Genomic DNA, 21,980 nt, shown 5'->3' on the forward strand with positions numbered 1-21,980 from the left:
CACTGGGCAATGTAAATACCTTAAAGGGCCAGTCCACTGATCTGACACATGAAGCTCGGATAACTTGTCGTGTTTATCGGCCCGTGAAAACAGTTATAATGTCTTGTTTGAGTCTCGAGGCGCTTGAGCTTGGGCTTGGAAACTTGGGATGTTTTTTTTAATACAAAAAGCTGTGTTAAAAACTGAGGGCACGGTGAGTGACACGGTTATATAGGTGAGAAGGATCATGGGAAATGTAGTATCAAGTGGGTTTGTTTGTGTCAAATCTTGGGACTAAAATTAAGATTGTGGCTCACCGTTATGTACAGTGAATACCTTACATGAGTAGATGTTTTAAAACTTGTTGACAACCATTTAAAAGGTGGGATTTTCACCATCAAATCAGTGTTATTGATTAAGACTTAACAAAACCTGTTCAGTGCTGAAGAAGACGGCCGACTCGCTGCTTCTCTCACGACGTCCAACCAGTGATTGTTTCTAAAAGCCCAGTATTATTTCCGGCACAATCCTTCATTTCCTGTTTAAACTGTGACTTGTGTTCAACAATATTAGGGGTGGTGAAGACAACCAGGGGAGACATTTCATCTGGATTCACCAGGTGAAAAACAAGTATTTATGAGGAAGACATGTTTTCTATGGTTATGTGAAATGCCAAAAAAAAAAAAAAAAAAACAGAGAAAAAGAAAGGTACCAGGGTTAGATGATGACTCGGAGGATCCCCCCTTTGGATGTGTGCACGGTGCTGAGGTTTGCCGACTACGACCACAAACACAAACCTCTCTTTTAAATCTCAGCACTGGAGACGAGGCGCCTGAGGGGCCTTTTGGGGATCGGAGAGCGTCTGTGGTTGTAAACAGCCGTTAGTACAGAAAATGTCAATGAACACGAACTCATGACGAAAAGCATCACGGGCTCAGTTGCTTGCATGTAATTGAATTTATTGTCCTTTCGTTGTTTTTTGTGAGAATCCAGTCTGTTTCTTCATGGACTTTCAGTGTCTATCGGGCTGTTGTGGAGGCGACGCTCTGTAATACTGCTTCTCGAGCCTCTCAAACTGCCTCCTGCAGGAAGTTTCGCCTCTGGACTGGTCAAAGTGAAGGTCTAGACCACTGGAAACATGGCAGTACTTTGATTTTTTTCAGAAGCAATCAGGAAATTATATCTAAAAACAGCAGATTTAATGAGGATTTTGTTGTCAGATCCCCTGCAGCACCTTGTAGTCCCTCTGTCCTTCTGCAGTTAATGTCTGTGGTGGCATTTGCTCTCTTTATGCTTGAAAACAAGCACACTGAGATGGATGTTACTTTGGGAGAGGGGCTTTTAATGCAGGGGGGTAATTCTCTCATTCCAAAGACAAATTTATCCACTTCTCACTGAGTTTTTGCACGGCCATGTCTGTTTGCAAACTTAGCAGCTGATGTCACTGCAGGTTTTTCCTTTGGTCCGACTCAACGATCCTCTGAATCCCGACGTTCGACTCTACTTTGTGTCTCCAAAAGTGCCTTGAAGCACAAAACAACATTTTGACTTCTGTTGATGATTTAAAAGGCAAAAAAGAAAAGATTTTTCTTTTAATTTAAAAAAAAAAAAACGAAACTGCAAAGTAAAGAAAAGGGTTGAACAAAGTGCTTTTATGATGCTTCAAACTAAATCAGTATTTTAAACCTGGAGGCCTTCAAAGTACTTGAGCTCATCTTTGCTAAAGACGAGCAGAACATACGACAGATTAGTGTTTTGAATAAAGCAGCACTACAGTATATTGACTCAGTCAATCAATGTACGGTACACTACATCACATGCACACGAGAAGAAATGTGTTTTAGTTTTCTTATTTTACTGACACATCCTTTATTTTTCTCTACAGCTGAAAAAGGGAAAATTAGTGGACTTTTCTTTATATTCTTCAAAATATGAGAGTTTTTTTTACAAGGGGGCTGAATTCTAAATTTCGATTAAATGTTTTTTTTTATTCTAATTTCTGCGTGGACAGAAATAATGTGGTCTAACTGTAAATGTCTGAAAGTATCAAACTCCAAAACAACAACAAATGATTAACAGATATTAGCTGTTTCTTTTTCTGAACGCACATTATAAACAACTAAATCTGCTCTGTTTAGTACTCTACTGCAGTTAAATGTTGAGTTTCCATCCTCATTAGCAGTTTGAAGCCACACAATAAACTTTGTTTGGTGATTTGCAGGTAAAAAGATGCCAGAACGGTGTTAAATAATGATAATAAACAGAGGAACAAAATGAATTAAATCATTATTTTGTTTTGCAAACTGATCGGACACCGACACTTATATATTTTTGACTTATTTACTTCTGTTTCTTCACTACATGAAGATCAAAATGTGGTTTCAAAGACTTCACCTCACTGCCAGAAGATAATTTTTATGGAAAATTACAAAATCCTTGTTTTAAATGGATTAAATTTCATTTAATCGATCAAACATATGAAAAAAACAAAACTATCAAGAATCAATATTGAGGACAAGACCTTCATGGTAGCTACGGGCCTAAATTGAAATTTAAAACAGCTAAAATTGGTTAGAAAGTGTTTTTTTTAATGTCTAAATCACATAATCACTATATTTTCTGGGTCCATCAGATTCTTACTGGACACTGAAATGTCTGATGCATCTACACGTCTAACAAACTTTTGCCCAGTTTTCCTCTAAATGTTTGTCCATCTCTTCACCTGCAAATTACCAAATTCATTCTTTCTGGGGAGTCCAGACCTCAAAAGGGCAAAGAGAGCAAAGAAGGGCTGACCGGAAACTGTATTGTCCTGTTGTTCTGCCGCCTGGAATAACAGCAGCAGCCATACGGGGGCCCTGTTTCATCGTGTGATGTTTGGGGAAAGGGCTGGACAATCACCACCTCTGCTCCGCTTCAGTTGAATGTTCACTTCATTTCAGACATTATGACAATCTCACCAGGTCATGAGCCTAAATCTGTTGGTGTATTTATAAATTATTTCCTTTAGTGTTGATATGGGGGTCGGAGCCTTATATTGCCAGTACTATGTTGATGTCAGACAAAGATGTTGCTATTATTCTAAGAATAAATATTCATTTGAACCTGTTGTTTTGAACTATGAAGTAGTTAGTTGAAGTGTTTGAAGGGTCTGTAGCCAAACTTTGTGACTAAATAAACTGCAGTTTAAATGTGTGAGACAGAAACAAGCTGCCAACATTGTACCCTGTAAATGGAGTTTTCTGTGGTTCAAAGTGAGTAGCTGTCATTTAAAACCTTTGCGCTGTGATTGATTTTGATTTTGATCTTTGTTTTTTTTAAATGGTGATCGTGTTTGCTAAAAGTATAAAGCCTCCTGTAATGCCTCTGTACTCTCTAATAGGCTGATGCATGCGTGTTGAATCGTTTTGATCTCATTTGACCAGCAGATGTAATCACAAGGGAGGGTCGAGCTTTCAGCCCATTAAGGGAATCTGAGCTCCGTCCTTGTTTTTTCCAGTCCGCCGTCATGAGTGGATGAGGCGATTAATAAGCTACAGCGTTGATTCTGGGTTTCAACTGCGAACGATTCATCGAATTGTAGCTCCAGTCCCATCAGGACCCATCGAATACTTTTCCTTTGAATGTTAATCTTTGCAGACATGAGGAAAAGTAAAGTGCCATAAAAAAAAAACCTCTGTACTCTTTTTGTTCTTATTGATTTTCACTGCATAGCATGACAAGAAAATTGGTTTCAAGTGTTTTTTTTCTTTGTAGCTTTTTGATGGTGGTTACCTTTTATTGAATTGCTTCATTGTGCCAATTGCCTGTTTGAATCAATTAGAGGTGAAACAATAAATAAATGGGGCTCAGCAGATTGTGTACTGATGGCTGAATGTAAAAGTAACTGAACTTACTTCTGCTGTGAGCCTGCTTCTGTCTGCTCATGAGCTCTTCTTCTTCTTTCATTTGATCTCTTTCACTGCACAGTGCACCGTCTCACCTTGTGTCAGTGTGCACATTAGAAGGGTTTTTTGTACATTATGGAAGTATCGACAATAAATGTTTTTAACTTGTTGGCTCAATGTTGTTGTGTGCGGTAAATATTCAGACGTCTTCTGACTTGAAGGTCTGGTGTTGTCTTGTTCAATACTTTCCACTGTCCTCAGTGCTGAGCCCGATCTTTTACTGCACACTCACAAATATATTTCTAAAAAAAGGCAAAGTCACTTCCTGAAACAGCTGCTCATTGTTTTTTCTTCTCTTTTCCTTCTGTTACTCAAACACGGGGTAGTAGTGCATTTGTTGGGCATCGTTTTCAGCAGCAGTGTCCTTGTGGGTTTTTGGGACAGCAGGAAGTGCATGTGGGATGAGTCAAAATAAACAAAAGGTGGGTGTGCTGATGTGATGGTGATGAAGGAACATGACACCCACTGCAAGTGTGGTTAACTTGATGTGTTTTTAATAATTTCTGCACAACTATTAATAAAATGTGCATTAATCTGCCTCTGAAAATAGTCCCCCAACAAATGCACTATTTCCTCCTGGTTCTGTAACTTTTACTAAAAACTACAGAGCTAAAACAGCTCTAATCTCCACTGGAGAACATATAAAGTCTTCATTTTGAACCAATGGTTTAAGGGCTGATTGGCACAAATGTCAGAAAGGCTAACACATTGTTGGATTAGAGAATAAGAAGAACACAGACAATCACCAGCCTTTCATTGTAATTTCAGCCCCCAGCCTCGATAAGAAAACACCAAATGAGAGACTTGCATTCGTGTAGTAGTTCGTAACCTGTGAAAGAAACATCCACACGACTTCTTCAGGTAACAAAACAGAAATAATATTGAAAATAGATGTTAAATCTAAAAATCCAGACACAACATGAAAAGATTCGGTTCAAAAAGTTCACATCAAAACATGCTCGGTTAATATTATTTGTTACTTCCTCGCCGCACATACTGTTAAAAGTGATGAAAGGTTGGGTTTTTTTCGTCATTTAAGCACAATTCTTATCACGTCTTGAATGTGACGACACAGAAGCACATCTGTTATGCTGCACAGCAAAGACTCAAGTACATGTTATAGTATCACAAATCACTTAAATTCAAGATTTTGTTACACAGGTTTTGACTGCAAACCTACAGCAGGTTCACTCCACATGAACTGCAGAGAAACTGTGTGTTATTCTGTATAATAAAAGGCACTGGAGTGGTCAGTGGCTGATTAATGTAATATTTCCTTCCATGAATAATACTGTACAGTGTACTGATCATACCTGCTAACTGTTAACCAAACCAAAACACAGAAGAAAATATCAGTTCAAAGCAAAGATACACAGACGCTTCGAGCCATCAACCTGAAAACAGCTCATCTCGTCCCCCAAAACTATTTCACAGAGGAAACAGGCTCTGGATTAGCATTAGCATTAGCATTAGCATTAGCACAGCAATCAGCAACTGGGCATCACTAAACCTATGCTAACAAAAAGTACGGTATATAATATCACAGCATATAAGAATAAAAGTAACTTGCATGTATGATACAAAACACGTGTTAAATATAAATAACAACTCATCTGTTTCAAAGTAAGTTGTTGAATTCACTTCTATTATTCGTGACTTTTATTTACAGTGACAAGGTCATTTAACGTGGTTTATAAATCTGTCGGAGGAACTGTACTGTCGTCATAAAATACCTGTAAACTCTAGTTCAAATCTATTTACACTGACACAAACACGTAAAAACACTAATCTGACAAATAAATAGCTTTTACAGTCTAGTGCTCCAGATGTGCACTAGTGCACTGTGCAACATGTTGCATGCAGAGCCACGGATGGTCGACGTGGGCGAGTCTCATTTTGTACGAATTCTCTCTGTGACGAGATTTTATTGTTCTCCTGTGGCACCGAATCAGTGACAGGAAGAAAAAACATGGACGTCGTAGCGAGAAAAGTCCAAACTCTAATGAACGGCACTCATCTATAACATATAAGTCTAAAAAAATGAGATGCATCTAATCTGTGAAATCGATTAGCAGTTAGTGTTTTCATTTCTTTCAGGGCCGATGGCATATGCAAACAAGCTGGTGCATAAACTTGATCGGCTGTAGGCTCACTAGGGTGTTTATGTATCGACTGCACGTAAAAGATAAATGAATACTGGGATAGAGGAGGACATTTTAGACTGGTGTGTAATGTTAGGCCAGTCCTAAATCTGCTCTTAGTCTAATAATAAAATAAACACTGACTTACTTTATCTAATCACTGCTAACCAACAAGGAGAAAACATGTCTCAAAATGTGTTGTTTGCTGACAGTATTATAGCTTTGTGCAACAGATGGATTTAGATGCATATCTGAGGTCTGATGATTAGTTCTGTTTAAGCAGTGGAGGTTTGATTCCCATCAGCAGCAGCTCCAGTTGGGTAATTGGTTGTGTTTAAGTTGTGGGTGAGAAGCTGGTTGAGGGATCGTGTTCTTTTTGCTGCACTAGTGACTCCTACTGGCTGGTAAAGGCCCCCCACACTGAGGCTGGACGCCCTGTTGGATGTCCCCATCCGTCCCATGTGAAACCCCCAGTCCTCTACAGGACAGCAGACGGCAGTTTCTGATTTTCTTAAACCTCGTAAATGGTGGAGACTACCCGCAAAATAACCTCACAAACATCTGATTCTCCTCCTCCTGTCCGTCTTCTGGCTTAGTGAGGCCACAACAAGGGAAAATCTGTTCTGTTTGTCATGTGTGAACGTCTCAGCAAGTGAAATCATGAGCAAACACAACACAAACACAACATTTTACCACAAAACAGAGCAGTCGAGACCCTGAAGCACTCAGGAGAGCTGTGACAGAAGAAACTGATCATAATTCTTACTTATAGCTTTTATACAGCTAAATTTAATTTGAAATATCTAAAAAAAAATTAAAGGAAATTGTTCTGGAGCCATACTTGGTGTGTATTTGTTGTGATATCAGTGCTTTAGTAAAAAAGGGGGAAGTGATTCAGTGTCTGTGAGTAAGATGTGGAGGAGGACCCCAAAGCAAAATCTTGCCTCTGATAAACACAAAGAGCAACAGGAGCCGCCACCTCTCCGCCTGCCCATACCAGAGCTTTTAAGGTGGGAAATAATTAATATCATGGGGAACAGTTGGAGGTGAAAGATGAGTGGGATGTTGTGAATTAAAAAAGTTAGAAACCTGCCGCCCATGTGGGATTCTGCAAGTAATTCGTACCGTACAAAGTGAAGAGGTACCTTAAACATTCAACAATCAGGCTCTGTGGTTTAGTCACTTGCTCAGGACGTCGTCCAAATATCGAGCAGCTGCCGTGGCGCAGGACACGCTCCTCAGACGGTGGAGACGTTGCTGGGCGCCAGGGTGTGTGCCTCCGAGGTCGGCTGGTCTTTGGGGCTGGATTTGTCCAGGACGGATATCTGAGTGACCGTGCTGCTCTCTGTGAACAACGTGCGCCGTCTTTTACTGTAACTCAGGTAACTCTGAGTCTGCCATTTCCAAAACCGCTTCTTCAGTTCTGCCTGCACCTAAACACACACACACACACAAAACCAGCATCCATGACTGAAACGCAGAGAAATGAAGCTAAACAGTATGTAGATGTAGAAAAGGAACCATACTAGTTGATTTGCTCATTTCAGCCCATTAAATACAGATATTTTCCAAAGCATATCTCAGATTTTTAGTTTGATTTCCCTCCTGTCAGATAGACGTTGGATGTTTTAGAACTAAATAAAGTAGTTCCTTGCTGCAGTAAAAGCCTTGCACCCCACCCAAACACGTTTTCATTTATTTAGCCTGATTAGACTTCTCTTCAGGGCTGCATCTTTCTCACTCTGCTGTTAGTAAGCTGCTACCTTTCTTCAGCATCCTCAGCTAAAGTGCTCCTCTCACCTTCAACCTGATCAGAAATGTAATCAGCCACAAATGACACCAGCTGTGAGAGTTTTCAGGACACTAACTGCCTCGCTAGGTGGTGGTAATTTAACTTCCTAACTTCCTTCCTAAGGTGGTGAGAATCCAAAGCATGTTTAAAGTTTTGTCAGGTTGTTTGTTAGAGCATTAATCTACAAACTCGCTGTATGCTTTGGATGATAAGAAACGAAACGGGAAAAACTCGTGGTTCATTTGATAAGGCATGGAAAACAGCTTGTGTGGTCTGTAAGCAACACATATTAACTACTGCGGATGAATGTTGCCCTCTGTGACTAATTCTAGTGAGCCTTTCCATGTTGAGGAGTATTTACTCACCTCACCGTTCAGGAAACAGTAGAGCAGCGCCACAACGAACCCCTTTAGAGCAGAAAGATATCATCCACAACTGTTAAACATTAGAAACACACCAAACATCCTGGGCAAGCTTGAAAAATGTGCCTGTATATATTTATATTTCTTTTTAAATCACTTCTTAAACCTATTTCTAAATTTCTTTTTATTATTTTTCAATCTTTTTTATGTGTATTGCTGTCTTCCCTCTATTTCATGTGTACATACACTACTCACTAAAAGTTAGGGATATTCAGCTTTCAGGTGAAACTTCAGGATGAACCTAAAATGCATTCTAACCTTTCCAGGTGAACTTAATGTGACCTTCTCTAAACCTTTGAATGCACATGTCCAACTGTTCAGTGTCTCAGTACTTTCTGCACCAGCTGCTGTTCTCTAACAAGAAGCTTAACAGTAACATTCACAACAGGTTTGATCCATGAATCCACCAATACATTTCCTGCTTCAGGTAGAATTGGTATTTAAACAGTCCTCCTCATCCTGCTGTTCACATTCTGACATCATGAGACCAAGACGACACCTAACAGTTGATCAGCAGCACCTCAACACTGGAGGCTTCAAACAGGAAGTCCTCAGACGGAGGTGTTCACTGAGCTTAGAGGGTCACAGAGTGTCATCAGGAGGTTGGAACAGTGATACAGAGACTGGAAGAGTCACAGAAAGGAGAGGAGTGGACGTCCTTTGGCCACGTCCCAATTTATTGAGACACTGAACATTTTTTGTTGTGGTTTACCTACCACTGTTGTTAGATTTTCTTTTAATAAATAGTTTAAAATGAATAAAATCACCAGTGCATGCTTCTACTTAAATGTCCTACTTTCATGATATAATATCACTGTAGCATTCACTTTTTACATTTTCCATATATTTCACCTGAAAGTCGAATATCCCTAACTTTTTGTGAGTAGTGTATATCTTTGCAGTTTTTTATTGGTTTAATTGTCTTCTCTCTTTTACTGTCCTCAGTCTGTCTTCTCCCCACTGTGTCTCTGCGTCTTTTGTTTATCGTCTTTATCTTAACCTCTCCGTAACTCTGTCTCGCTTTTGTTTGACCTCAAAAAGACACTTGATAAACTCTGTTTTAAAGGTGCTTTACAAATAAAGTCTTTCTCATTAACATACCTGTTTTATCTTTCTCTCCCTACTTTACTTTGCACCAGTGTTGTGTGTTTTACCTGAAAGGATCCCAGACCGAGCTCTATGAAGATTCGAGCCTCTGCTCCGGTGTTTTCTGGCAGGAAGGCAAACACCATGTAGTGCATCCCAAAAAGAGGGATGAGGAGCAGAGTGGATTTGGCCAGCCTCCTGCACACATTGTAAAAATGAAGACATCATGTGTCTGCGGGTCATTTGTGTTTGTGCACGTGATCATGTGGAGGTTTGGGTATATTTATTCTCCTCTCACTTGAAATGACTGGTGTCGTTGCCACCAACACCAGGGGATCTCAGCTTCTGCACCAGAATCCGGATCACATTGATAAAGATGATGAAGTTCACCTGCATGAAACAAACAAGGTGCAAAACTACCTGAGTTTTTAGATAGCTCACGTTTTACTTTACATTTTCACTGGAACATGCACCCAAGAGGCTTCAATAGTTCGGCCAATCAATGCTTGGGTCTGTCTTTTAACCACAGGAACTAATGACGCCGTTTGAAAGTCTTTATGCCGAACACAATAGGTCCAGCTGCTTTTGACTTTTTTGACTCTCATTATGTTACAAAATAAGATAAAGCTTTTTGCTCTTTGGCTGCAGAACTCATAACTATTATTAAAAGTTACCACAAACTGCAGGGACAGATGGAAGTGCACCCTCAAGGATCATAACGGAAAATAATGTGTTATTTTGTGTCCAATACGTGCAAAATTAAAGAACAATTCATTTATGGCACAGGAGGAAACCACTGACAGGGGTCTGATCACTGACGGTGATATTTCCAGTTTGGTTTTGTACCTGAACATTTCTTTGAATATTTCCATCCAAGCTTTATATTTCCACTCCACCGTACCTCAGAGGTAAATATAATATTCTGTACTCCACTACAGCTTTAGATACTTTAGATAATTCCTTTAAGCTAAATGAACGATTAAAATCTTCTGGATCAGCTGGAAAATACATCATCACAAAGCTAAAAACAGGGTGAGCTCATGAAAAGTTTTATGGGAGTTTCTAACCGCTCACTGAAACAAACAAAACAAAATCACAACAGAGCAGCAGGGAAACAAGGAAGTGCACTGATTAGGTGTTGATGTTAAGTGCCAAAGATAATAAGCTTGTGAACCATCTGGCCAAGTTTTCCTGCTTCCATGTAGGAAATAGATCTGATTTCCTTGACTTGTTATTTGCATTCAATATGAGCACATGGTAATTGTCTACATGAGTCAAAATACAGGCCCTATCCAAGATGGAGGACTGTTATAATTCATCAGCAGCTCTCAGTGTAACCGCTCTGTACTCACCAGTAGTGATGCGGTTATTGGAGCTTTTATGATCCACCAGATGAAGGCCACATCTGTGTCATCCCAGCACCTGAGACACACAACAGACTGTAATGAGATAAACAAGGCAGTCACAGAAGAACAATATTGTACAACTCATCACCAAACACTCACAAATGCTGTGTTAGAAACAGGAGAGGCAAATCCCTTTGGGAAAGTCTTAAATTAAAACCAATATTCAACTTTTATTCATCATCTTTCATCCCTTCTGGGTGCGTCATGCTCTTCACAGTCAGTCGTTCATCACACAATCACCATGACGCATTAAAGATTAAAAGCCAGTGAAAGCTAATGGGCTAATTCATTACGCTAGCATAACATGGAATATCATTAAACCTTTGAGAGTAGTTAAGTAAATATGATGTGAAAATATATCTTTGATACTGTATGTTTAAGCATCAAGTTTTTCTTATCATATCTGTTCAGTTTAATGCTGCAGTCAGCCTGTTAGCTTAGCTTAACAAATACAGTTTATATTGTTTGCTTCAATGCCTGGTGACTTGAAATAAAACTTGTGAGAAGGTGAATTGTTATTTTCATACTGCATTTTTTTATTTGGGTTAAACAAACAAGAATTATGGAGCTGTACGGTGCTAGTAGGTGAACTGGTTAATCTTTTTTTTAGATTTATACTTAACCCCTTGTTGCCTGTTGTCACAAATTCGCCTCAAACCTCTTCCGGTCTTGATGCAGCTGAGGTGGCCTCTGTATCCCACTAATGCTGGTTGATGCATATTCTATGTATACATTATATATACATAGATGCATACATACATAAATATATATATATTCTATGTGCAAAACATATATATTATATTATACTATTATTATATTGTACTATTCTATGCTGTGCTATATTCAAATTAACAATCTCCACTTAATTTAGCATCTGCTTGAATGCAAAAACACAAATCATTTATTTTTTTTATATAATTGTAAATAAATTCAGGCAGTAAGGGGTTAAACTTGACTGAAAATGACCATCCTTCTTATCCTTTAGGGTCCTGGGACCTACAGGCTATTATTTAACCTGCATGTCTTTCCAACCTTAAACTTTCTCACCATGAGAACAGTGTAACCATCACACCACCGCGCTGCCCTGAAAAGGTCATCCAGGATTTAATATGTTTTACAAAACATAAGGACGCAAATTCAGTGTCTGTTTTCAGCAAAGCTCCTCAAACATTCAACGCTGTGTCATGTTTTTTACCCACACCCTCACAGCGGGAGGCAGCCACGCCGTGCTGCTCACGTCCTCACATCTCATTTACAAGCTACGAACGCAGGTCTTATTTTTGGCTGTTTTTGTAGTTCGGAAAAATTGAGTCTGCAGTGACCTGGTCAACACAACAAAACTGATTGTGTTTACATCAACGCAGAGGAGAAAAGCATCGCCCTGATTACGTCAGAGGTGGAGTGGAAAAAATCATGTGGAGCTGTGACTGCAGAGCATGGCTTGGCACGACTACCCCCCCATTATGTAATAACCGTATACGCCTACAGATGTAAATGAGCCCTCTGATTTACATCAGTCGCCCCTGAATAAGAAGTGATGCCGGGTTGTCTGACCCCTGTTGTGTATGTCTGGAAAGCACAAAAACTTGTTATTCTTAGATTTTACCTGCATAAAACTGTCCTACATGAAGGTATTTTGGTGGTTGGATACATAAATTAGCGTCTGTTGGTCTTCTTGGGAGGGTATTTATGCCTATTGATTCTTTTTCAGAGTTTACTCATATTTATTTTGTGACTTTTCCTCTGATGTTTTACTGCAGCAGCTCACCCCCTGTCATCGTAGAAGTTTCTAGTGAGGATCCACGCTGTTATTATTGTTGTTGGGAGACCTGGGAGGCACAAACAGAGAGACTTGATCATTAGGAAAGAGTCAAAGTGGAGCTCTAACAAGAGACAGAGAGAGGAAGGGAGACAGAAAACCAAGGTAAACAGAGACGGGTCAAAGAGAGGGATCACAGTCAGTGAGGAAACCCACCCCAGCCGATTAGTATGTACCACCAGAAGTATTTCTTCTGGAAGACGAAGGTGAGAGCAAGCAGCGTCTGCAGGTACATGCCCTCCACCAGCAGCCAGAAGTAGTTGGCCAGGATGCTGAACTGGAAGAAGGCCACGGCTGATTTACAAGATGTCTGTGGGACAAAAACAACAAAAGCCACATGAATCAGATTAGTCTGTGGATGCAATTTATCTTGAGTGGTCGTAATGGTAATGGCCTCTCCCATCAAGTTATGGGTCACAGGGAGGTCTGTAAATACGTTTGATGGCAAAGGAGGTTATATACTGTGTATATAAAGGTGGGACATCTCCGCTTGGTCAGACGCTATTGAAGCTGTAGGTGTGAGTTATAATTACACTCTAATTAAGGTTAAGCCCTGCTCCCGTTAGTTATATGGCACAGATACCATATTACAATAATGATGGCAGGTTTACCTCCTGGAACTGAATCATTTTTTAAATAATTCTCCAGTTTCACACACGCTGGCTTCTCATTTCTAGATGATGACCAACATGATGACTTGCATGTGGGAGAAGCTGCTGTTGCCTAAACCCAACCAAACTGCAACTGCAACACTGACTTTTGACCTCACACTAGACACAGACCTCAGTCTCCTGGTCGAAAGTCCTGGTTTAGATCCATTCATCCGCTACAGCTTCTTTATATGTCATGTGACTTTCAAACTTTATCGTCCGAACGACTGTTGCTAGTAGATTTTATCAGCTGCAGCCAACAAATCATCATCTAACTAATTCTGTGTTGTCGTGACTGTTTATTGTTTCTAGCTAATTCACATTTAAGCATCCTCATCACTTCATGATCCAGAAAGAAAACAATAAAGAAGCAAGTACTTACTGTGTAGGGTAGCGTTAAAATATAATGTAACTAGCTTACTGTAGAAAAACATACATGGACAAGCAGCACAAGGGTCAGTCATTTTTTAGCTGCTAAATATTCCACTTGTACTTCCCCTCATCCATTTATCATAACTCTGCCTTTTCACACACACAATTTTTTACAATTTTTCTATCTTCCTCTCCATCCATCTCCTCTCTGACACAAAACACGTCTTTTTTGATCTGATAGTGCACAAGAGCCTTCTCTCATCTTCTCCCTCTCATGGCCCTTTTCACCTGGATGAGTCTCGCCGGTGTGCCGATGCTGCTCTCTCGTAGCTGCACGAGAAGGACACTCACCTTCACTCCAGGCGGCCTCATCAACAGAAAGATAGCAAGAGAAACACTTGTCATTTATGCTCTCGCAGGCTCTGCTCATTCACTCCCACTCCTTCCCGCTCTCTACGATAATAAGCCCTTCTGACTTTGTGAGCTTCTTGTCCGGGAAAACAAAAAGCAGGTTATCCCTGTGGTGGGATTTCACACTCACAGTCGACATGAAGCAGTGGTCCAGGTTTTCATCCGAAAACAGTACGCCATCTTTAATGAAGACGGCGCTCGCTCTCAGGATGAAGGAGAAGAACAGGTTGATGTGGATGTAGTTCCTGGTGCAGTGAAACTTCCTGTAGAGCAGAGAAAATCTTTCCTGAGTGATTTCATTTCTTATCTGAAACACATTTGGGGTATTTGTAAAAAAAATTCTTTGTTGAAGCTTTAACAGGTTGGAGAATCAACCGAGTTTGGTTTAGTCCTTCAAATTAAACAACAAAATGTGTCCATGTCCTGTTAAAGTACATCTGTTTTATAATGATACTCTTAGTTTTTGTGCTGCTGCATTAGCTCTGTGGCTTTCCTCAGTATGAGGCAGCACTTCTGGTTTTTTGGCAACAGATTCACTCACTGAATGATTTACAGACTCATATGCTCTGACACACATCCAGATGACCAAAACAAATGACAGAGAGGCTCTGATTGCAACACACACACACACACACACACACAGAGGGAGTGTGACTTCACTCTGTGCTCAGGTCGCCTTTACTCCACTGTATCTTTGCACGGCAACTAGTTTAATTCTATATTTATGTTCTAAAGCTCGTATAAATAACCTCAGTCACACTTTAAAAAAGCTAGATGGTGTTGTCACTTGACTGAGGGGGGGGGGGACATTCTCAGAAACAATGTTACCTGAACACAGTGAAGACAAAAATAGCCGATATGAGAGAGATGAGGGAGGTAGCGTAGCCAGCAGTGTACACCTGTTTAAAGTTGGAGAAGTATTTGGTCTGAAATGCAAAAAAAGACAAAATACAATAAAAGAAGTTAGGCAGTGTTAGTGTGGATGTATTAACTCTTCACTGCTCACTCATTCTCTCCACACTCATCCTTACAAGTGTTATTGAGTCACTATATAAAATGTCTGTCTTGTGGGAGATAATGTACTTACAAAGCATTTTGTGGTGGCACTAAATGTTGGGATTTGTATGGAAATTAGCCTGGCTCATCACTTTGGAGGCAAAGTGTGCATGTGGTATGTCTGGGACTGACTCATTCTCTATGAGCAATGCTGCAAAATTGACATGACTGACTGTAATTATTGTAATCAATAATCAGATGCAAAGCAGAGGAAAGCTAACTGCAACCTGCATGTTCTTCTGTGGGGAGTCTGGAGAACTGAACTCTGGGTTAGTGTTTGGATGATGACGCGACTTGGCGACACTCCTTCTGCTTCTACTATTCAAATTTAGCTTTTAAATTGAATGTAATCAGTAGAGCTGCTGTCTACGCTGGCAGCCTAATGCCTCATTCTTCATTTGCACTTTACTGTTTGACAGGCGATTTGCACTTGTTCAGTTCGAAGTTTTTCTCTTGGGCAAAAGCAAAGGCACTTAAATCAAAAAATCCAAATGAGAAAGGAACAAGAGAGCAGAACAATTACAGTGAATGGACCCCCCCCCCCTCCAGAATAATGCAGATTGAACGGGAAAAACTACACAGAAATGATCAGCTGAAACATCTACCTCTGGTTCTGTCTCCTCGTACTCTGTGAACTCGCAGGCCTCCTCATAGGAGGGGTAGAGCTCGGACCATCCGTCCTCAGTGCAGTTCCTGTAAATGTAACCTTAAAAAAAACACATATAAACCTCTCAATGAAGACAGAAGAGATGCCAAACTGAAGGAAAAAAGAGGGAGGCTGAGACATACATAAGAGGATGTGAGCAGGATGTGAAGCCTGGGAGGAAGATGCAGAGATCAAATCTGTGAGAAGTGAGAGATGTGGCTCTCAGTCATCTGGGAGAAGTCTGGTTTTCGGGTTCATGATCTTTTGACGATGATCGGATGATGATGGAGCTTTCGGCAACAATCCCAGCCCACATCTGGCCACATCTTCTTAAAAGTTTTATGTTTTTGTCATTATTTTGCACTGGACACCCACAAATATTTGGAATTGAATTGGAAAGTAAGTTCTTGTAATTTGGGTAATTTATCAACCAGATATTTCTTCCCTTTTACTAAAGTTCTCAAATGGAAATTTCACTTTTACTTGAGTTATAGGAATAATTGTATTTTACTCAAGTATAGATTTTCAGTACTCTTCCCACCTCTGCAGGTGGTTTCAGTGTTTGAGCTATGAAAGACAGGAAACTGTCTTGTTTGTGACGCTCAAAAGTGGAAAAAAAACTACTTTCTACTGAAGAAACTGTCCACATTGAAACCTGTGGATTATTCAGAAAAACTAAACATTGCTTCTTAAACTTTAAACGCACGTTTTCAATGCACTGAGCACCACAAACAAACTTCTACTCCCCTTAATTGCATTGAGGTGGTGGCAGAAGTAGAAACCCATGTTCTAATTAGTCTTAAAACTGGGCAAATAAACCGAAACTGTGGGCTAGATGGGGGTAAATGGGAGAGTGCAGTATATATTATTACAATTTGAGTGAATTAACCCTTTTAAACCATGAACTTAAAATGTTTTGCAGTGCAAGATTAACGTCTAATCATCAAGAGATGGTACAGTATCACATCTAACATGCAAATACAGGACGATGGCTGATTATTGTTCAGTTTGGTGCCATGTGCTGATCCATCAGGCTCCAGTATGAACATGCAGCTTTCCTGATGAAGCCTATTAGTTTTTCTTGGACACTGATGAATAATAAGGATAAAAAAAAAGCATGTCATCGCTCTCACACCACCTCAACAATAAACACATGCACACACATGAGTACAGACATTCTGGTAGGTCCTCAGAGGTGGAATAACGCCACTGCTCTTCATTAGGATTCAATGGGCCGAGCTAAACCTCCATCTGCCTGCTGATGACACGAGTGACTACAGACGCGCCTCCTGTGACGAGGACACGTGATACTTCTACACATGTGCACACTACACAGCAGCGCTGAGCAGCAGTGCTCCTACTAATACAGACTTGCCCTTCACCAGACAGGGGTGAGGTCTCCGAGTTGGTTGGAGCTCAGATGAAATTACACAGTCTGCATGTGTGTGACTGGGAGTCAGCGGGATATATATTTGGCCATCTGTTCATGTCTGAACCTGAAAGTTTGCACACAGTCCCAACATTTATAACCACTTTGCTGACACTCAGATCCCCAAAAAACAGCTCTTTTCCTTGTTAAAATCAACCACGTTCTTGCCTTAGTGCTTGAGCTGACAAATACTGCACAGCCATAGGAAGTGGGCACTACTCTAGTATAGGGTCTAAACCGGCCAGTGAGCCGACTGTTAAGCTGTCAAATGCATATTTGTCAATATTTTCTGCTCCTGTCGAGGCAATAATTTGTCACGTTGAGGAAAATATCACATTTTAAGCGTGAGGCATGTACTTCACTTTGCTGAAGGCTCCAGGTGACACTGGCAGCGGTCCTACCAGGTGAGGGCTGTAAATGATAAATCTAAATGACTCAAATCTGCAGCCATGCTCTCCCACCATGGCCTGCAGTCAGAATGACTCCGTCACGGCCATGACGCACACAAGGTCGCGAGCTTTTCATGTGTGAATCCATGTTTACAAGACGGAGGATAAAAAAAGGGATTTCATGATGCGAATATGCCTGTCCAGCTCCTCGGCACGGCCGAGGACAGTGTGGGGGTTTGAGTCGTGGGTGGTTTTACCGATATCCAGCTGCATTAGCCTCAGTGTAATGTGGTGTGTGGAGCCTGCAGGCCTGCAGCGTCGGTGGGTGAATGGTTGGATGTGAATGTAGGTTAAAGGCTGCGGCTCAGGGGAGGGCGCTAGTGCTCACATAGCCATGCTTAACAAGCAGCACCAATTCCTTCCTCATGCTCTTGTCTCTTACAGTGAACTCTTTGATTTTCCAATTCATTATTTTCTCTGCATGCAGCCCTCCTGTTGGAAAGGCTGGATCTGTCCGCCCAGTTTGACTTAACTGGGTGTCTGTGGAGGAGGAAATCCAGTGGGGGTGCAAGAACCCACTAACACTAAGTTATGAGTTCATCACAAGCAACCTCCGCCTCCTGATCCCTCAACACAAAGTATACGCTTAACTTCCACGGAGGAGCTGCTGTGTGTGCTTCTGTCTTCTGTCTTCTTCTTCTTGTGCTTGTGTCTCATTCTCACTGCTGATGGAAATCAGTGCAGTGCATCATTTCTGCACCCAGCATCCCACATACATGCTCTCTGCTGTTACTGAGTGTGGACCACTGTGTTTTAGCACAGAGACTTCATCAGGCCGCTTTACAGGAAGGGAAACACATCTCCAACAAATTAGAAATAAGGAGCTACGTTTATCTACCACACTAGAGTCAAATGAAGGTGGACCGTTCGCCTCCAGACTCCTGCGGTTAGGTGTGTATGAGCAGGTATTACAGGTATGACAAGAACTCAAATTAAATACATTGTTAGGGAACATTTTACTGATATGTTCATTACCAACGCTCCTCCGACTCGCCAGGAACGTTAATTAACAACATTTCCTCATGATGTAATAGATTTCATGGCACATTCATCCGCTAAAGTGACTAAAGTGACTAAAGTGGTCGGCCGACTGATGATGTAAAACTTGCTGGATTAGTGTAACACTCACATAAATCTCTTGTATTAAATATTATATAGGATCTCTCTCCTTCACCCTTTTTTTTCAGATTTCATAATTAGTCCACAAAGCCTCATTTAGTCTACAGTAGTTTATGTCATCGCTGTCGGATCCTGTACTGAACTCCTTTTCCTCCCTTGTACAGGACACATATTTAACACTTTGTCTACCCTTCATGTACAGTTTTGTGAAGGTGATCATATACTACTGACTCCATTGTTTGTCCTACAGGTGATGCAGCTATTTATAATGTTAGACTAGATGAAGAAATGTTTTACTGTCCTCTACATCTCCACTGGGTTCTGCTTGTGACAACATGCAGATTTTGTCATTGTTTGTCCTCCAAACACGTTTTATCCAGCATCTCAGTTGCTTCTGTGTCTGTCTGTCGGCCGTTTAATGATACACAAGAGATTATGAGTGTCTTTTTTGTATTTGGACCAGCCAGCTGGATGAGACAGGGCTCTAGAGAGGGTGGGGGGTCATGTAAACAGCCAGAAGAGCAGCACTCACTGCAGCCAAGTTCAGACACAGTAGACGTGGAAAAACGCCTAGTCTCTATAAACCACTCAGTGAAAGATCCTAGGATCCTAAATCTAAATATAACCTGGTCACTGTGCTGAGCCATCAACTGCAAGATGGGTGATGTGAGCACAGTTTCATTCTACTATAAATGTGCCTTTTGGGTTTTTACACTTTCAAAAACACTGTTCTACCAGCAAAAGCCAAAATGGCCTTAAAACAGTGTTTTATCAACTGGGAACATCAATGAAGGAAATACAGCGCAGATGCAGGAGGATAAAAAGAGGATCAGTATGACTGTATGACAAGACTATGAATCATTTCTTACACTGTCTCAAACAGAGCTAATATAAGCATCTCTACTTCCCCAAAAATAACATCAAAAAGTGCAAATATGGACAAAAAAAAAACAATGTCAGTGTAACAGAATTACTCCAAGCAAAATAAATAAATAACTAAATATATATATAAATATAAGATAATAAAACCAAGGGACACATCTCCTATTTCCAACCATAATTTTATCATAATGTTAAAATGTGTTTGTTGTTTAATAAAAAGAAATATATATGTGCACCTTTTTAAACACATGAATCAAGACAAGTATCATTATCATGTCTTTGATGGGCCTCATGGAGACTGAGGAACGTTAAGCAGCTTGCCAAAGGTGAATTTTATGGATTTACCTTGGTTATTAGCGAACAGCTGGGAGACGTTGGCACACGACACGCTGACCACCTGTCCTACCTCAGCACGGTACCAGCAACGAATGTCATCCCACGCTGTCGGACAACCTGTGACAAGAAGACAACGCTCATCACACATTTATCACTTCAAAAGGTAAATATGCCTTCGGCCGATGAGCCTGAGGATATGTAGGTATCTGTAGAGGTAGAGAGAGAGAGAAAGATGACAGAAAGGAATCGTTATACTGCAGCTCACCACATCCACATCTGTTTTTTATTAAGAGTTTTATTTGTCAGGTGTATTTGTTGTTGATGTTACTTTCTCATCTCTTTTGTGCTGACACTTCACACAAATCTCCACTTCTGTGTCGACTGTTGAGTCCTCAAACTTCATCTTCTTAACACGACTGAAAAAAATGAGCCAGACTATTTCCAATTAGTCCTGCTGCACCTTGCTGCAAAAAGTCTACAAGTGCCTTCAGCCTAAAAGTCGACTTTAGGAACTCCTTAAAACAAGCTGATTTGCGTCAGGAAATGGGTGTTTACCTTCCTGCACTGGCTAAATGGTCAGCTGTTTCATAAGAATAAATATTACAGACACAAATGTTTAATACGAAGGAGATCTGTGCAGAATATTCAGACCTAACGGAGAAGCCAGCCTTTCTTCTCCTCTCTCTTTATGCAGCACACTTAACATTCTGTCAGCTGACTTGTTTGACCTTCACCACCTCTTACTGCCAAAGTACTCGCTGATGTTAAGTGCTAATTCACAAACTGAATCAAAAACCTCTCCATCTGCACAGTCTAACGTTTCATGGGGTTTCCCCCAGTCAGCGGGAAATGAAGGGGCGTTTGATTTAGTGACGTCTGCAGCCCTCCTCTCTGCCCACGCCTCGTCTCTGCTGTTCCCCTCACATGGCTGACAAGCTCTCCCTGCAGCCTCTGTCGCACCGAACGAGGTGTAGAGAGAGGGGGGGGAGGGGGGGGGGGAGAGGAAGCGAGATCAGTAATGAGCAGCCCGTCTCTCTCCGCCACCACAACCCCTCATACATCAAAGCTGCTCGGCCCTGTGTCAATTAAAACAGCAGCGCGCGGAGACGCACCACCACTCATTCATAATAAAACACAGCTTTTGGCTACTGCTGGAGGTTCTCCTGCCAAAGCTGTGATGAGGCAAACATCTCGCTGGATAAATGTGACTTTGAACTCTCCTTTTTAGAACATTTCTTTTTGCCTCTTGGTTGTACACTAACACAGAGCTGCTGATGACATTTTCATCTGCTGCACATCTGCTGCAAAATGGCACGTTATTGGCTGTCATTGTAAAGGCTCTAATGGCTCTAGAGTGTCTAAGGACTGTAGCCGTATTAAAGGACATGGTGCTTTTGTTTGAATGAGTGAATGCGAAAGAATCTGCAGGTGTCAACAGCAAGGTCCTTCATTAGAGGCTAATTAAAACATAGCTCCTGACACCCTGGACGGGCGACACCGTGGATGAATGAACTCCTTCTCATTAGGTACTGGGTGGATCTTTTTGTGCCGTACAAAGCTTTGTCTTTTAATGTTTTCAGTAAACCTCCTCTCCCGGGTCTCAGTTCTCTTGTTAGGATCATTGATGTGTGTGACTGGCTGTTGTGTGTTAATGTTCCTCAGCAGCATCATTGTGCTCACACATGCGTGAGCATCTCATCGACGTACACCGTCACACATAAGACAAGTGGCCCACAGGCGTGTGGCAGCAGAGCAAACAATGCATCATCCAAACAAACCTAAAAAATGAACTTTCTTTGGGTTCCTCTGTCAGAATTTTTGCATTTAAAGACACACAATGGGATTTTTCCGCAGTGTAACGCTGCATTCCCTCATCTCGCTACAAAAGTTTGGTATTTTTTTCTGTGTTGCATATTTGCAAATGTTAGCGACCTGGTTAAAAAGGTGTCAACCAACTACGCGGCCTACACAGATCCTTGTCACGTACGCAGCTCTACTCCGCTAACACTTAGCTCCTCTGGCTGGCGGCTGCATTGTG

At 41.0% G+C, this 21,980-nt stretch overlaps 1 protein-coding gene across 1 annotated transcript in view; it reads right to left on the bottom strand.

Annotated features, from left to right (window-relative positions):
* Positions 1-7,305: 7,305 nt before the first annotated feature.
* The window catches only part of ghrhrb (growth hormone releasing hormone receptor b), a 32,203-nt gene continuing 17,528 nt past the window's right edge, over positions 7,306-21,980 (bottom strand). The window contains exons 3-13 of the mRNA XM_070832511.1: positions 19,952-20,059; positions 15,687-15,787; positions 14,854-14,951; positions 14,156-14,288; positions 12,749-12,902; positions 12,542-12,602; positions 10,720-10,789; positions 9,666-9,757; positions 9,436-9,565; positions 8,225-8,266; positions 7,306-7,500 (exon numbers count right to left, since the gene is read on the bottom strand). Coding sequence (XP_070688612.1) covers positions 7,306-7,500; positions 8,225-8,266; positions 9,436-9,565; positions 9,666-9,757; positions 10,720-10,789; positions 12,542-12,602; positions 12,749-12,902; positions 14,156-14,288; positions 14,854-14,951; positions 15,687-15,787; positions 19,952-20,059 — 1,184 coding nt within the window. The remainder of the gene's footprint in view (positions 7,501-8,224; positions 8,267-9,435; positions 9,566-9,665; positions 9,758-10,719; positions 10,790-12,541; positions 12,603-12,748; positions 12,903-14,155; positions 14,289-14,853; positions 14,952-15,686; positions 15,788-19,951; positions 20,060-21,980) is intronic.

The sequence above is a fragment of the Pempheris klunzingeri genome, chromosome 6 (genome assembly GCF_042242105.1).
Source record: "Pempheris klunzingeri isolate RE-2024b chromosome 6, fPemKlu1.hap1, whole genome shotgun sequence".
NCBI classification, from domain to species: Eukaryota; Metazoa; Chordata; class Actinopteri; order Acropomatiformes; family Pempheridae; genus Pempheris; species Pempheris klunzingeri.